Source organism: Tamandua tetradactyla, chromosome 3, assembly GCF_023851605.1.
Source record: "Tamandua tetradactyla isolate mTamTet1 chromosome 3, mTamTet1.pri, whole genome shotgun sequence".
Taxonomy (NCBI): domain Eukaryota; kingdom Metazoa; phylum Chordata; class Mammalia; order Pilosa; family Myrmecophagidae; genus Tamandua; species Tamandua tetradactyla.
Window position 1 is genome coordinate 3,876,468 of NC_135329.1, and position 18,410 is coordinate 3,894,877.

Here is an 18,410-nt window from a genome sequence, read left to right on the forward strand (position 1 = left end):
ATGACAAAAGCTACTTGAGCTAATCAATTTAGCAAATGGCAGTATATAAAATTAATGTACAGAAATCAATAATATTTTTATACACCAGTAATGACCTAAGGAGAAAATTAAGAAAAAAATTCCTTTCACAATAGCAACTAAAAAAGTCAAGTATTTAGGAATAAACTTAACCAAGGATGTAAAGGCCCTCTCTACAGAAAACTAAAAAACTTCGCCAGAAGAATTTAAAGAAGACCTAAATAGGCGGGAAGATATTCCATGTTCAGGGATAGGAAGGCTAAATATCACGAAGATGTCAATTTTACCCAAACTGATCTACAGATTCAACACAATGCCAATCACAATTCCAACAACCTAGTTCGCAGACTTGGAAAAGCTAGTTACCAAATTTATTTGGAAGGGAAAGAGGTCTCAAATTGCCAAAAATATTTTTAAAAAGAAGAACAACATGGGAAGACTTATACTTCCTGACTTTAAAGTTTATTATAAACCATAGTGGTCAAAAGAGCATGGTTTTGGCACAAAGACAGACAAATTGATCAATGGAATCAACTTCATAGTTCTGAAATAGACCCCCAGATCTACGGTCAGTTGATCTTTGACAAGGCCCCCAAATCCAGTGAACTCTGGGAGAACTGGATTTCCATAGTCAAAGGAATGAAAGAGGACCCTTACCTCACTCCCTATACAAAAATTCACTCAACAGTGGATCAAAGACCTAAAATGTAAGAGTCAGTACTATAAAATTCCTAGAAGAAAATACTACAGAAACATCTTTAAGATTTAGTAATAGGAGGTAGCTTCTTATATCATCTCATACCAATAAGAATGGCTGCCAACAAACAAACAGGAAACTACAAACGTTGGAGAGGATGTGGAGAAATTAGAAAACTTATTCACAGCTGCTGCAGGGAACAGTTTGGTGGTTTCCTAGAAAACCAAAGCACAAGCAACCAAAGAAAAAGTAGATAAATGGGAACACCTCAAAATCAAATGCTTCTGTCCTCAAAAGACTTTGTGAAAAAGATGAAAAGGCAGCCAACTCAGTAGGAGAAAATATTTGGAAACCATGTCTAATAATAGTCTGATATCCAGTATATACAAGGAAATCCTACAACTCAACAAGAAAAGAACAAGCTTCCTAATTATAAAACGGGCAAAAGATACAATAGACACTTTTCCAAAGAGGAACTATAAATGACTAAAAAGCACAGGAAGTTCATTTCCATTAGCTATTAGGAAAATACAAATCAAAACCACAATGAGATATCATCTCCTACCAATAAGAATGGCTGCCAACAAACAAACAGGAAACTACAAATGTTGGAGAGGATGTGGAGAAATTAGAAAACCTATTCACAGCTGCTGTAGGGAACAGTTTGGTGGTTTCCTAGAAAACTAAATACTGAGCTGCCCTACGACCTGGTAATTCTACTACTCGGTATATACCGAGAAGATGTGAAAGCAGTGACAAAAACAAACAAATACACACCAATGTTCATAGAGGCATGAAGCGCAATTGCCAAATGATGGAAACAGTCCAAGTGTCCATCCATAGAAGAGTAAACAAAATGTAGTAGATACATATGATGGAATATTATGCAGCAGTATAAAGGAATGAGGTCCTGAAGTACATGACAACATGGATGAAGCCTGAGGACATAATGCTGAGTGAAATACGCTGGATACAGAAGGATAGATACTGTATGACTTCACTAATATGAACACCCTACAAAATATAAACTCAGCTCTTAAAATGTAGAATACAGGGGACCTAGAGACAGACAGAAGCTGGAGAAGGGGGAGCAGTTACCTAATATGCGCAGACTTGTTTCCAAGGTTGAATTTAAATGTACAGGGACAGATAAAAGCACTGGTAGTATGTTAGTGGGGTTATAAGTAATAGAGCCATATTGAAGGTAAATGTGATTGGAAGGGGTTCAATATGATTGAAAGTCATGTATCTCACTGATTAGTACTAAAAATATAAATAAGTTCTCACGGGAACTACTTCAAAGGTATGATACTTGCATAAAAGTTAATAGAGTGCTATATGGGAAAAACTATCCATTGCATACTATGGACTATATTTAACAGGAATATCTCATGGTACAATAATACTATAGGTAAATAATTAGGGGAAGGGGTGAAGAATTATGGGGTGTTTTGGATTTTCTCTTTGGTATGGGTGGGTCTGTTACAGTTCTCTTCTAAGCAATGGAAATTCTCTATAATTGAGAGTGATGATGACTGTACACCTAAGTGAGGATACTGTGAAACACTGTTTATTTTGGGTAGAATATATGCTATATGCATATACTGCAACAAAATCTACAGATTCAAAATAAATAAACAAACAAAAGAAAGAGTCAAGTACTACAGAAAATGTGGAGAGACATCCCTATTCACTGTTGGCAGGGTAGGAGAATGGTGCAGCCCCTCCAGACGGTAATGCAGTGGATCCACAGGAGGCTAAATAAACAATTAGGCAACTCCGTTACTAGGAATGTACTCAGAAGAACTGAAAGCAGGAACTGGAACAGACATTTGCACACCAATGCTTATGGTAGCATTATTCACGATACCCAATGGATGGAGGTGTCCGAAACACACATCAAATGAGAAGCAAAAGGGGAATTGTGGTGCATACATACAATAGAATACTGTGCAACTACAGAAAGGAACAAAGTCATGAGTCATGCACTGAGGTGAATGAAACTTGACAACACTATGTTGAGTAAAAAAGTCAGGAAGAAAGGACAAATACTGGATGGTCTCTTTTAGAAAATTCTTATAGGAAAATTATAACAGGTGCTTTTATTCTTGAGCTTTAAGCATTATTTCTAAATTCTGAGATGCTGCCTTCATATGTATAACCTGGTATTTTCCTAGATCTTGGGTATCTGTGTGACACCTGAGACTCAGAGTGAGAGTTCTGCAGTTCAGAAAGTCAGCACTACTTCATACAAGAACTGTTACAGAAGCTGAAAAAGAGATCAGACTTCAATTAGAGGTAAGAATGAAGCTGGTCTGACTAGGACTAAAGTAAATCAGAACACAGGACAAAGGTTGATATGGTCTGTATTTTAGAACTTCACCTTTGGTGTGAGACCAAAGGAGGAGATGTTTATTTTGTCCAAACTTAAATTTTCTGCAGCATACAATCTAAGTTAACCTGTCTAACCTGTTCAATTAAACAACCTAAACACATGGAGCCTAGAATAAGGAATGAGATCATATAATTCTATACAACTTAATATAACACCCTGACACATTTCAGAGTATGTTGGGCAGATAATAAAAAAGTATTGGCCTGCCCAGCTAAAATTCACCCTTAAATCTAAAAGATGGTTATTTCCTTCCTTCTTCCCCAGTCGTACTTGGCTAAAGCCTCTCCTAGGCCTGTTCATTTCTATCCTCTTGCTTTTGACTGGCCCTTGCATTTTTAAGTTTCTCACCAAGTTTATTTCTTCCAGACGGGGAAGCCTTTTACACCAAACCAATGCTGATGGGAGGATTTTTAGGTGTTCCCACTACCCCTCCAAATCCTTCCCTCTCAACTGAGATGGCCAAAAACTTCCACAGCCCATCAGGCAGGGCCGAACCCACCCGACAAGGCAGAAGGAGCTGCAGAAGACACACCCTTGTTCCTCAGCTCCCCTTAAGATGAACGGGAAAGGTTTTCTGAGGAGGGGAGTTGAGGTAGGCTAGAGGAGAGACTGAGAGGAGAGAAGTGCTTGAACAAGGACAGTGAATCAAGGTCAAGAAATTCTCTGTTCCCACAGATATCCTGCCTGGGGGACTCACTTACAGGAAACACCCAGCAGCAGCCCACCCATATGGAGCCAAATAACTCTCACCTCCATCATCCATGGAAAAGGGTAGAGCCAAATGACCCCACCTGAGTCACATACAGAGCAGGGCAGCACCAAACGACCCACCCAAATGCACTATCTACCACCAGGCACCTCCTTGGAGAGAAGGAGGTGGAAGAAAAAACCCTGAACAAGGAAGGGGGTGGAGGAACAAGTAAACCTAACCTATAAAAGCAAATGACGCCACACTGCCTACTGCCTCTCACCTCCCTCACCTGTCTTTTCAAGAGTGCCCCCATGTCCTCTTATATATATATCTAATAACTTTTCTGCCTGCTTACTCTTTATTTTTTTTTGGCATGGGCAGGCTCTGGGAATCGAACCCAGGTCTCCAGCTTGGCAGGTGAGAATTCTTGCCACTGAGCCACCATTGTACTACCCTGCCTGCTTACTCTTAAAAAAAAAATTATTGGCAAAGTCCCTTGAGGGACTGGAGAAAAAACATGGAACGATTAAACTACACCTGGGAAATTCCTGATACTCTCTCAAGCACTGGGTACTCCCAAGTTAATAGGTCAAGCCCTTGACCTTGAGGCTTGCTCTCAATGAAACTTATTTCTATAACAGGGACGCTAAGCCTACCTATAATCATGCCTAAAAAAGTCACTTCAGAGAACCTCTTTTGTTGCTCAGATGCAGCCTCTCTCTAAGCCAAATTCTGCAAGTAAACTCATTACCCTCCCCCTCTACAAGGGACATGACTTCCAGGGGTGTAAGTCTGCTTGGCAACTTAGGCATGACTCCCAGGGATGAGCCTGGCCCTGGGATTGTAGGATTGATAAATGTCTTCCTGACAAAAAGAGGGGAAAGAAATGTAACAAAATAAGGTATTAGTGGCTAAAAGATTTCAAGTAGAGATGAGAGCCTACTCTGGAGGTTACATTTATGCAAGCTTCAGCTAGAAACTGCAAACTGCCATGGTCTGCCAAAGCCCAGACAGCAGCACTCCCGAAAACCCTGAAGAATACCTGGGCACTATCTGAGTCTCCATAAAAATTTCACTCATTAAGTCTATTCTCCAGAAACATAAAACCTCCAAATTGCTGCTATGCCAGATAAGCCCTGAAAGCCAGAAGTACTAATCTCTCCAAGAACATCAACTAGTTGCATCCCCTTTTCCCACAATGTTGACACCCCTTTTCAACATGAAGTTAGAACGGTCATTGCCCAGATATTCCTGATGATTGGGAGAAGCAGCAAATGAGAGGGAGGACTTGTAACAGAGAAAATAGATTTAACAAATGATTGTGACTACTGAATCATTATATTGACATTACTTGTTAGTCTCTGTGTATTAGATCAGCTAGAAGGAAATACTGAAATTGTGGAACTGTAATCCATACCATACTTCGAAATTTTCTCTAAAACTACTTGCCAAACTGTACCTCGAAATGTACCATTTGTCTGCATATATTATTTCGCGATAATAAGTAGTTAAAAAAAAATCAATCCCACAAACCCTGGATTCTGACTTTCCCGTTGCCATACGGTAACACCACTGTCCCCCGTCACCCTCACTCAGCATCTTCTCTGACAATTCCTGCTCTCTTGGAGGAGGGAAACATCCACAGGAAAGAAAAAAACAAACTAGCAAAATACTGAAAAAGAACAATTAGAATGGCGTGAACTAAAACATATAAAACCCTGCAAGTGAGAGGGAGAGTTTCAAGGAAGTCAGGCAGTGGGCTTGTATCTGTCATTTACAGGTACTATATCATTTATTCCTGAGGACAATTTTATGAGAATGGGTACTATTATTTTTCCTCCCTTCTCCCCTCACCAATTTGCCTAGGGGCACACAATTAGTTAAGTGGGAAAGTGGTTGAGCTACTTGAACCCAGATATGTGAGTTCAGAGTTCATGTTATTTAAAATAAACAACAACAACAAAAAACTTTACTTATATATGCGCATATAATTTTACTTAAATAATGGAAAATGAGCTTAAAATGTATTAGGATTTTCTGATGGTCAGTTTTCTTTAATCCTTTGCATGCCTCCCTTCTACCTCTCTTTTTCACCTCCATCCATATTACTCCTAAACCAATGTTATTAACTCAATATGAATTAATATATAATTTCTATAATCATAAGCATTTATATACATTTTCATATATGGAGTTATCAGTTTTATAAACAGAAGCCTATTATATACACTTCTGTACATTTTTTTTCACATTTAACACACGGATATCCTGTCAAGTCAAATAACATTAACTAATTCACTATCTTTAATAGTTTCATAATATACAGATAAACAGAAACTGTGAGAGACCATTAACAAAAGACCTGCGCTACAAGTCTACCAAAGGGAGTACTGAGGCAGAAAGGAAAAGACTGGAGAGAGTGGCTTGAAACAATGTGAATGAATGAAGTCTTCAGTAAAGGTAACTAAAAGAGTAAATGCAAAACCCAATAGTACTGTATCCCCAATATACAACTCAATTATTTAACTTCTTTTAAGAGTCTGAATACAACCGAATAAGAAAAAGTCATATTTGCTGACAACGGAAAAAGGTGAAGTATATATATATATATATATAAAGCGCTGATAGATGCTACAACATGGATGATTCCTGAAACATGCTAAATGGAAGAATCCAGTCAAAAAGACCACATATTAAATTATTCCATTCATATGAAATATCCAGAACACTGAAATCCAGAGAGACTAAAAAGAAATTACTGGTTGCTTAGGGTTGGGGAACATGGGGGAATAGCAGGATGACAGCTAAAGAGTACAGGGTTTCTTTTTAGGGGTGGAGAAAAGGTTCTAAAACTGACTGTGGCGATGGCTGCATGTATCTGTGAATATACTAAAAGCCAATGAACTGTATATTATAAAGGAGGAAAATGTGTCGTATGTGAATTACGTCTCAACAAAGCTGTTAAAAAAAAGTTGGGGGCTAAAAAAAATTCAAAGAAAAAATGGCTGAAAAGTTCTCAAATTTGGCAAAGGACATAAATCTACACATTCAAAAGCTAGTGAATCCCATGCAAATGTTCTAAAAATGATCATGGTGGTGATTATACAACTATGTGATGGTACTGTTAGCCACTGAGTGTATACCATGTATGGACTGTACGTGTGTGATTTTTCAATAAGAATATTAAAAAAAAAAAAAAAAGCTGGTGACTGCCAAATAAGATAAACCCAAAGTAATCCAAGACACACCACAGTTCTGTCCTATAGTGTCCTACAGGAAGCCACATCTGATCAAATTACATACAAACGAGTGATTGTAAAACTGGATGAAATTTCAATGAACTCTGTACCTTGTACTAGTGTCACTTTGCTGGTTTAATATTGTACTACAGTCAGATAGGAGATGAGTATCAAGTTCGTCAAACCAAGATTCTATGCAAGTCTCTTTCTTCTACAAAACAAGTGGCCACCAGACTATCAATTTTCAACTTTTTTTTTTTTTTACAACTCTTACACTTTGTCTAATTTGCTATCTGAATGATTATATACTAACCTCAAGCGAGATTCTTCTTAACGTGTGCAACCAGGTCGGAAGAGGAAGCTTATCTTATGAATTTAAAAGATATTTCTACTGCTGAGGAAATGTCAAAACTAAAGCATACCACACTCATGATGGCTTGCTGAATTACCTTTTGTTGAAAAAGGCAAAATTTTTTCCCAAACTCCTTTGCTGTTTCTAACTCACCATTTCATCAAACTTTATTGTAACCACATGCAAAATTTTTTTTTAATGTGCCAGAAAGCAGCTATCAGATACCGGATAAAGCCAAGAACTTCACAAATTGAACACACTACTTTAATTACATTATTAAATACACTCATTTAAAAATAATATAATAATTTCCCTTTGGCTGAAATAGACTTAAGAAAGTAAATTTCAAAAACTAGTGCTTAATCCTAAATACAATATATAATAATAGTAAAAATAAACACTAAATGCCCAAAGGGTAATCTTTTAAGAAAAAGAAAGTAATTCCATCTGAAGACCTTAAGCATCAAACTACCAATTTTAGAGAAGCACCTACGGTTTCCTTGATCATCTCCCAGAACCCGGCACGCTGAGAGACTTGAAAGTATGCAGGCCTTTCGCCTTTAGGATGAAAAACTGAAGGAAAAAAACCATCCAACAGAGAAGCTCTAATTTATTTTGGAAGGAAGCTTTTTTAAAAAAAAAATCCTTTGTCAATAATGATTCTGAAGCCCTCATATCTTTTCTATGTTTCTTTTTGTTACACCTGTCTCTTTCTCCATAGGAATTTGATATTCCAGTCAAAATGGCTAAGAACTGTGGGTTCATATATTAGACTACTAACTCTTGCAATGTTTGGCACACCTCACACAAAGCAGATATCCAGTAACAACTTGTGAGGGGGTGAAGTGAATCAGGGAACCAAGTAATATGTCCCAACCTGCATCCTGTCTTAGGCAAAGAACAACTCCACGGACAAGAAATTACAAGGCAATAAATGTGAAAGCAAAGCAGTGTGATCACTTGATGGCTACTGCAAAGACCACCAGGAGAGCTATAAAAGTTTTGGGTGGAAGGGAGATGGAGTTCAGTCGACAATAGTTGACATTTATTGAGTGCTTCTGATGTGTAAGGCATTGTTCCAATGGCTAAATGAAAATCAGTTAATTCAACAACCCTAAGAGGGCGGTACTCATGTGCCCCGTACTACAGATGAGAAAAAGTGAGTTCAAGAAAGCACCAAGATCTACAGCAAGGGGTGGAGGCCACATAAAGCCTCAATTCAAGGGAGCAAGTGCGTTCTGACCTTAGTAACACTGAGTATTAAGGCAACTACTTCAACTCAAACCTGTGACTGACGTGAGGGCTGTGTCCAGTTCAGAGAACGGGCCAAGGGGCAATCAAAACTGCTCTTCCAACCCTGGGAGGTGAACCTAAAAGCAGCCCTAATGACCCCAAAGTCCGAACGTGGGGCAACTGAGGCCCACGGAGGGAACAGAGTGACCTGTTCGGTGCCAGCTGGTACAAGAACTCAGATTCTCCGGAATCACCGATCCAGACTTTGACCCGTGGCGGCCACTTCTTCCGGACAGGCTGCCCGAGGCCCAGGTCCCACGGAAGACCTCCACCGAAGGGCTTCCAGCCGCGCTACAAACAGTACGGTTCCCGCACGCAGGGGCGCGACCACCCGGCCAGATGCCCAAGGGACCCCCGGTCAAGGAAGCTCCGCGCCTCCGGGCGGTGGCAGCGCCGCTAGTTACGTCGCCGCGGCCTCCTGGCCGAAAGCAGCACGAACTCTGGGAGGCGCTGGAGAAAGAGACTCGGTTGCCACGTGCCCGCCCGTTTTCCTCTGGCAAAGACCCCGAGGGCGGCGAGCAGCGGCGCACCTGTCCACTCAGCCATCTGTTCCCCGCCGTCCCAGTCAGGCGGTGCCAAGACCGGAAGTCCCGCCTCCCACGTCACTGAGCCGCGCCGTGCACCGCCCCCGGAAGTAGACGTCTTTAGGGCGCGCGGCGCGCGGTGGTCTGGGGGATGCTTGACCCCCGCCTGGAGCTGGTGTTCCTGGGCGGCGGAATGGCCCGGAGGGTGTGGTGGTGCTGCACCCTTTCTCTTCCCTTTCGTTTGAATTGCATTCCCCTCTCAGCGTTTGCCATCCTTGATATACTCCCGACTTCCCTTCCCTCCGATTCGGTCTCCGTATTTCCCCCCCTTTTTTTCCTCTGCCCATTTCTTTCTCTTCCCTTCCGTCCCTTTCCTTCCGCACAGTCCACAGGGAAGTTGGTTCGTAGTTGACCTTGTTTATTTAACGTGATTACGGCCAGCCTCTGCCACGCAGTACTTGAGCAAATGTGGGAAATTTCTACCCTAGAGGCATTTCAGACTCACCCCACCCAAATTCCATGAAGTCAGGGGTCACGTCGCTCTTGTGATTTGTTGCATCCTTAGCGTGTAATGAATGATGGCTATGTATCTGTCAAAAATGAACGACAGTGATTACCGCATAGTCTTGAGCCAGGAGAAGAAGCAAATAAGTAGATGGGTGACTCATAAATGAATCTCACTTTCAATCGGAAAAAAGGCCTTGAGTTACATGCACCATCATCCAACGAGTGTTTGAGAGTAGACTGATACCTAAGCCTCAATCACCTCCCCTCTATGGTCAGTTTTACCTTCTAAATAAATATAACCGGTATTACTTAGTGACTTTAGAAAAAAGCCGCTCATTTTCACGAATTGACACATTTTTAATCCTTACAAAAACCCAATGAGGTCAGTTATTACGTGTGCCTATAAATTCTGGAAGCAGACAAACATACAGAAAAAATTAATTACATTATGACATTGCATGACTTGTTCAAGGTGTATTACTAATGCTCAGTTCAATATGTCTGCAAAATTATTTAGTGTTTCACCCTTATGAATGCCGCATTTCTTTCATTCAGTTTCTGCATATGCATCTGTGTTGCCTCAGATGATTTATGTCTCTGATTTTATTGAATAAGCCTCTGCTAGAATAGGTAACCTAGGAAGTTCAACTTTAAAAAAAACTGTCTTTGCAAAATGTATGGCCATTTATTATTATCCCCATTTTACACATAGGGACATTGAGGCACTGAGAAATTAAGTAATTTAGTCAAGTTAACTTTGCTGGTGAGCAACAGAGCCAGACTCAGTACAATATGCTACCAGTACTCTTGGATGAGTTCTCACTACTCCTGCCATGGCCCAAGCGCTTGTCTTCCCTCCTTTGGCCTACTTGCAGCAGCCTTCTGATTGTATTTTATATCTTCTCTCTTGCCTTGGCTTTTTCCCAAATACTGGTGGTCTCTCCAGTAAAGCTTCCAATGTTTTCGCACACACTGATTCATCTGCCTGGATTGCAGATCTTCTTTGACCCTCCCCACTCCTCCTTTCTTCCTTTGAGTAACTCCAACACATGGTACAAGACTCAGTTTTAGATGGCTTTCCCAGATGCCCCTAGATGTGGTGAGGTCCTCCTCCTTCATACTGCTGTCGTACTATTCACGTTTTTCCGTTTGGTGAGTTTTCTACACCTTATTATCATAATTATTCATTTAGTTTCTAACCAATCACAGATTAGGGTAGGTTGAATCCTTCATTTGCATATCCAATTGCCCTTATATGTAGAGGGGCTCAATTAAATAAGCTTTATACTCTAAGCACCTATCATATTCTAATAAACTTAATCCTTCATAAACTAACATGGTTTCAGGGAAATGTGAGCCAGGTTAGGAGATTGAGATTTAAACAAAGGGGCTTCCATACTTCCTTAACTGAATGGGAGGAATCTGCCATTCCTTACACTCCTTTTCTCCTTTCAGTCTAGAAGAGGGTCTCATGCTTGGTAAGCATTCTGCAGATCTATGTTGAAATCACTGCCCTCATAGTACCTGCCCTGTATAACCTGCACAATCCATCTGGCATGTGTTCCAGGTGAATCTGTGTTGTGGAGCTGTTCCGTGCGACACGCATTTCGTGTTCCCTACAATCCTAACATTCTTGTGCACATGTTCATTTATTTGAAGGTCTGGAATATTTTAAAATCAAATCATCTTTTTTAATAGTAGCCTCATTATCAGTGCTTCTCAGTTTTTGGTGTGCATAATAATCACCTGGAGAAGTTGTTAAAACAGAGTTTCTGATTTAGTAGGTCTTGTGTGGGACCTAGAATTTGCATTTCAGACAAGTTTCCAGTTGCTGCTGATGCTGCTTCTCTGCAGAGCACACTTTGAGTAGCACTGCCTTTATGATAGTCACAGAGAAAGCATAGATGCTTTTTTTGTGGGAGTGGGAGGAGCAGTAGTCTTGAAGTAGAGTAGTTTGTACTAAGACTATGTATAATTGACATGACGTAGCATTTATTGCAGATGTTGCACATAGCTGTTTTGGGGGGAATGTTGCACCACAACATTCATTTACTCATTCTTTCAAAAAATATAGATTGAATATCTACTATGTTCTAAGAATTGTTTTGTGTGCTAGGGACAAGACAGAAAGGTCTCCAGGATGGAGAGAGAGAGTAAGCAAACAAGAAAGTATAAATAATAGAAGAATATTAAATGATAATGTGAAAGAGAGTGGCTAAATTAGGTTGGGTGTAAGGGAAGCATTCGAAATAGCAAGAAGTCAGCCAGAAGATCTAGTACACTAATTTCTTTCTTAGTTGTCTCCTTTAACCCCAGCTACCTAGAACCCCAGGGCTCTAGGGACTGTCCTTTATCTTCTCTGTCTAAACTCTCGCAGATGGCACCCAGTCCCAGGACTTTAAAATACCATTTATAGGCCAACAATTCTCAAATTCACATCTCTAGCCCAGACCTGTCCCATGAGTTCCAGGCTTGTAAATCAAACAGACCACCCAAAATCTCCACTTGAAAATCCAACAGGCATCTCACAGGTAACATAGCCCAAACAGAACTTTTGATTTCCTACTCCAAGGGCAGAAATGTACCTAACCTCAGAAATAATGGAAATGGTATATGGAAAACAGTTGGGAACCTAGACAGAGTTCTCTCTCTTTCTCTTGACTTCCCCTTCTCTCTGGGCAACTGTTTCATCACTCTTTGATCCCCTACCTACATAACACAGTATGTCTGTTTATGGCTCTTGCAATTTGTGTTGCAGGTTGAAGAGACTTTAGTGCTGTTCCCCAAATAGTTCCTACTTCCAGCTTTCTAGGCACCTGGTAGGATTGCACTGCCCAGCCTCTTACAGTTGAGCTGTGGATATGAGCAGTTCAGGCCAATGAGCTGTGACAAGAAATGACGTGTCACTTCCAGGCTGAGGAATTGATAGCTTGTTTGAGACCCTCCAGATGTCCACTGTTTCCTATGGCAGGGTGAAGGAAACATTCAAGATGGTGTCCATTTCACCAGCCTTCATCCTTGAGTAGCTGCTGCTGCTGAGTAAAACCTATAGACAGTCCTGTGTTTAATGCAAATAGTGCCAGAAAGAAAGAAACCTTTGCTGTTTAAAGCTCCTGAGATTTTTTATGTTACGTGTCGTAGTATAAGGTAGCTTCTTCAGGTAGACACGTAGGGCCAGCCACACAGAGAGATTCTTTCTTGCTGGCTAATTCGGTTTTAATTCCAAATTCTCAGGAAAGAAATCTGATTGGCCTGCTGAGGTCTGGTGTACAGTCATTGTTCAGCCATCATTGACAAGCCCTTGGGGTCATGTACCTTGTACACAGGTGCCCTCTGCTATGTTTAAAGGGGTCATAGTGAATGGGGCAGACAGCCCACAAATGAGTCCACTTGAAATTCAAATGACCACAGTTTTGACTTTTACATGAAATTTCTAGATTCTCCTTATTCATTCCATTTTTGTTGAATACCTCTTGTATTCTAACTAACCATTGTTCTAGGCACTGGGAATACAGTAACAAATAAAGAGGAAAGTTCTTACAGTCACAGACATATAATAAACAGACAAAACAAATACTGAGGTGCAAGGGGAAATAAAAGGCAGGATAACAGAGATAGTGATGAGAGTATTAGTTATCTTTTGTTACTTAATGAATTACCCCCAAACTTACCAGCTTTTAAAACAACAAACGTCTCTTATGTCATACAGTTTCCGAGGGTCGGGAATCCAAATGCTGCCGAGCTCGGAGACTCCGGCTCACAGTCTCTCCAGCGATTGTAGCCAAACTGGTTGGCCAGGACTGCAGTCATTTCCAGGCTCTACTGGGGCTGGACAATGCACTTCTGAATTGGCTCATGTGGTCACTGCAGGCCTCAGTTCTGCATGGCCGTTAGCCAGAAGCTTCCGTCCCTCACCATGCAGACCTGTAGTCCTGCTCAGATGGCGGCTGGCTTCCCCCAGAGCAGGGGATTCAGGGGAAAGGGAGGGAGAGAATGAACCCCAAGACAGAAACCACAGTCTTTTATAACCTAATCTCAGAACGAATTGTACCACCACTTGTGTTTGTCATTCAGTGTGGGAGGGATGATACAAAGATGTGAATACCGGGAGGCTTGGATCATCGGGGGCTGTCTTGGAGACAAATATTTTGTTTTAATTTATTGATAAGATTCATTAGTTCCTCTCAAGGAAGTCACATCATAAAGAACCTTTCAGTGGTAGAGTGGGGATGCATGTGAGGATAAAAATTATATATGCTATAGATCATCTTTCTCTAGAAATTAAAAGCAAAGTTGGGGTTAGAACTAGCTCCAGATGGCGATGGCTTTAGACTACAGTATGGTCCCATTTTATTGGATTCCTCAGCAATGGATTGCTCCATTCAACAAGGATTTTGTGGGCCAGTAGTACTGCTACAAGGCTTTTATAAATTGTTCTTTTTTATTTGTTAATGGAGACTTTATTTTCCCCAATAAAATGAAAATGGAATCTTTGCCCAATCCAACTGCCTTTCCATAGCATCCATGGTATTTAGTCTTCTGAGGTAGAGAAAACTAATTGACCCAACTAATTTGTTTTCCTCTAACAGGTTTTCTTTGGGCTTGCTTGGGTTTATAAAAGTTTACATCTTAGAAATGCATCATAGGAGACAGATTTTGGGCTGCTAGGCTGTCTACTCTCCTGCTACACGTGTAGTAATAAACTCTCTTTTTGAAATCCAGGTGTCTCAGGAATAGGTTACTGAGCATGTTGGGCAGATGAATCCACGGCGTTTGTCTGGTAACAACTTGGTAACCATGAAGGAATGAATACTCAAATCTCTGGAGCCCCAGCAGAGCAGTTGAGCCAGGTAATGGAGCTTTTTGCAGCCACTGGACTCTATTTAGTCTAGAGGCTCGGCTACTGGGGTTTCTCTGTTCTGCCAGAACTCCAGCAACTTTTTGATGCCTTAAGAAAGCTTCAAAGAAAGAAACTATTTCTAGTTCCAGGCAGGACATCTGACTGGGGTTTGAGGCCTCAGCCTAAATTTCTCTACTGATTATACTCCTAGAAATTTATCATTTGCTAAATTGCTCATCCTGTCATTCCAGAAGCCTGAGCAATTGACTTTTGACAAAGTTGGAAATGCTTCTCAGTGAAGAAATTCTGGTCTTATAGGGGAAAAGCTTTAGGGTGAACCAGAGGCCATATGTCAATGGAACCCAGAAAAAAGAGGATATCTCCATGTGATGCAAGACACACAAGCCAAGGAAGCCCAGGGATTGCCAGAATCTAGACCCATACTTCTACAGATCCTGGGGAGAAAACATTGCCTTGCTGATCCCTTGATTTGGGACTTCTCATAGCTTCAAAACAAGGACCCAGTTCCCATTGTTTAAGCCAATTCATTGTATGGTATTTATCATAGAAGCCAGGACATTAAGGTTGAAAGGGTGGTATTTTTAACAAATAGTGCTGAACAACTGAACTTCCATATGCAAAAATTTAATCTAAATTTACAACTCATGCTTTATACATAAATTAACTCAAATGGATCATAGATCTAAATATATAAGGTGAAACTATATACATTTAGAAGAAAACATAGGAGAAGTCTTTGTAAACTGTGGTTAGACAATGAGTTCTCAGATAACTTACTAAAATCAAAATCCACCAAAGAAAATATTGGCAAATTAAATTTATCAAAATTAAAATATTTTGCTCTGACAAAGACATTGTTAAGGTAATGCAAATGCAAGATACAGACTGGGGTGGGGAAGCATAGTCACATCAAACATCCAACATAGTAAATATATATGGAATATAAAAAGAAATTTGAAAACTCAGCACCAGGAAAAGAAACAACCTAATTAGTAAATGGACAAAAAAATTGCATGGACGTTTTGCTAAAGATGCTGTACAGAAGGCAAATAAATAATCACATGATAAAATTGTCAACATCAGCAGCTACTATAAAAATGAATATTATGCTACATATGTGTTTTAATGGCTAAAATTTTTAAAAATAAAAAAATAGTAGGTATCAAAATTGGTGAATAATAATAAGATCACCACATGGTGATAACTTTGATTGCATGAGCATTGTGTGAATCAATGTTTCTAATATATTTGTCCATCTGTCTATACATTCATCTTTATACATGTATGAATTTATTTCGATTTCCTGTGGACTCAATATCTTCTCTAATGAATTTTGTGATTGCATGTCCACATATGTTGAAGGTAGCATAAAATGAAAAAATTATGTTGTTTCATAATCTCTAGAATAACAGGAAACACAGTCTGATGTAGATACTTTGCTCTAAGCTGGATGCAAGGACTACTTGGAGTTTAGGTTTTGAATATCAGGCACATTCTGTGCAGGAAAAGAATTGTACAAATTCATAGTTAGATTGCCATTAGTTAAAACCATTAGTTTTCCCTGATATTCATTATACTCTTATTTAATGATATAGAAAGTGTTAGATGGTCACATGACTAGAGTTATTTTCTAGATTCTTCTCCAGTTTTGTGTGGTTTGTGACTAAATTTAGATGATGGAGCAGGACTGGAAGTTCTGCATGATATTTCCAATTTGTACAACTAAAAAGGAATAAGTAAGTGCTTTTCTTCATCTAATTCAACTGGCATCCCCCACCCCATTTTCTATTGTCTGGAAAATGAGAAAGATAAAGCTGGCCAATTTGATGTACAGGTGAAAGATTCATATTGAGGATGAACATTACTCAAAGAGTTAGACCTCTTTCTACTGAAGTTTTCATAGAGAAAAGACTTCTACTTAACTCGAGACTTTCCTTTTCCGTCTTTTATAGAACATCTTAGTTCAAACCCTATATAATTATAATTTTCTGATATTCTCAATGCTTTTATTTATCAATAATCCCAGAAAATAAACTATTCCCACAATAAAAAAAAGAAATGTGTTATGTCACAACTTTAAAAATGGCAGGCATCCTATTCTCAGCCCAAACCTACCAGACTAACACATTTTTCTTGCACTCCCATTGCAGCCTAATGACATGACCTCTCATCCTCTTCCTTACGCAAGGGTGACTTGACAGATATATAAATTCTGGAAGAATAAATTATGCATGCTTAACTCATATCCACCATTTTCTTCTTCCTGGAGCTAGCTTCCTACAGGAAGTAGGAGATATTTGCTCCTTCGTGATTTAAGAATAACCCAGGCAAATCTCCACCTCGGCAGAATATTGCCTGTGAGTAGGTAGGCAAGTCTGTCTAATTCTAGGGTTCGTCTTGCAAGCCCTCTGACTCTCATACTAGCTGTGGAAACTGTGGTTGTTTGAAACTGTATGTGCCCCCAGAAAAACATATTCTTAAACTTAATCCGCTCCTGTGAGGCTACTTCAGTTAAGGTGTAACCTACCTTATTCAGAATGGGTCTTAGTCCTCGAATTGGAGTCCTTTATAAATGGGGTTACTGAAGAGATAGAGAGAGAGAAAGCCACAGAAGCAAAAAGCTGAAATTAATAAAACTCAGAAGAGAAGGGAGAGAACAGCAATTACTGCCATGTGCCTTACCAGGTTACAGAGCAGGCAAGGATTGCTGACAGCCAGTCTTTGGGAAGAAAGCAGCACCTCAATAAGACCTTATCTCAGCCTCAACACTGTAAGCTATAAATTCCCATTGTTCAAGCCAAACCGTTTCATGGTATTAGCTTTCAGCAACCCAGGGAGCTAAAACCCTAATACAGACTTGATCAGAAACACAGATGATATTTTGGTTTCTATATGTTTCATTGCTAGTCTTATTACTTTTTTTCAGAAACAAAATGGGGATAAAGGCAATATTTTGTGGGTCCCCTCAAAGATATCACAATCACAAAGCATCATTTTAATATGCTGCTACAATCTACTTGCTAATATTTAACATAGGATTTGTGTATTGATATTCATAAGTATGGATTAATTTGTGGCTTTTTTTTAGGATTTTTGTTATCAATATTATACTAACTTCATAAAGACTTTAGAAGCTTTCCTTTTTATTTTTCTATGCTCTGGAACAATTTAAATTATATTGGAACTATCAATTTTCATAATTTATATTTTCCTAAAAAATCACCCTTTTTATTCAGGTTCTCATTTTTATTTGCTTAGAGATGAGCAATGTAGTCTCTTATAAATCTTTTAATTTCCTCTATATTTGTAGTTATTCCATTATCATTGCCAAATTTTGTATTTTTATGTTGTCTTGCATTCCCACACTGGATTAGATGAATTAATGGTTTATTTAAAAAAATTTTTTTGGTAGAAGCAATTATTGGCTTTACATATTAGTCCCACAGATTTCTGTTTTTAAATTCATTATTGTGTACTTTTTAAAATTTATTACTCCTTCTGCTTTCCTTAGGATTCTTTTTTATTCCAAACTTGAGTCTTGTTTGTAAATATACATTTCCTGGCTACGAATTTTCCCCTGAGCTCTTCTTTGTTTGCATCCCACGTATATTAGGGTTCTCCAGGGAAACAGAATCAATAGGATATATTGTGAATATTATGAAATTTATTATAGTAAGTGATTCATGCAATTTACTATAATAAATCTAAGTTTCATAGGTCAGGCTGCAAGATAAAGGTTTTTGATGAATTCTCCAGGAGAAGCTGGCTGACTGAAGGAGAGATGGAATTCTCCCTTCTGACTGCTGAAATCATCACTTCTCCTTTTAAAGCCT

At 39.4% G+C, this 18,410-nt stretch overlaps 1 protein-coding gene and 1 long non-coding RNA gene across 6 annotated transcripts in view; one reads left to right on the forward strand and one right to left on the reverse strand.

The window, feature by feature from the left end:
- The window catches only part of LDAH (lipid droplet associated hydrolase), a 185,092-nt gene extending 175,812 nt beyond the window's left edge, over positions 1 to 9,280 (reverse strand). For 3 of the 5 annotated variants that reach the window (XM_077152180.1, XM_077152185.1, XM_077152184.1), the window contains exon 1: positions 9,216 to 9,280. In XM_077152180.1, the coding sequence (XP_077008295.1) occupies positions 9,216 to 9,231 (16 nt within the window). In that variant the 5' untranslated portion in view covers positions 9,232 to 9,280. The other 2 variants (XM_077152181.1, XM_077152182.1) reach the window with 2 other exon arrangements.
- Positions 1 to 18,410, forward strand: part of LOC143676913 (uncharacterized) — a 71,182-nt gene that overhangs the window by 32,517 nt on the left and 20,255 nt on the right. The window contains exons 2-4 of the long non-coding RNA XR_013172298.1: positions 2,893 to 3,013; positions 6,113 to 6,261; positions 14,439 to 14,566. This is a non-coding gene — a long non-coding RNA (uncharacterized LOC143676913). The remainder of the gene's footprint in view (positions 1 to 2,892; positions 3,014 to 6,112; positions 6,262 to 14,438; positions 14,567 to 18,410) is intronic.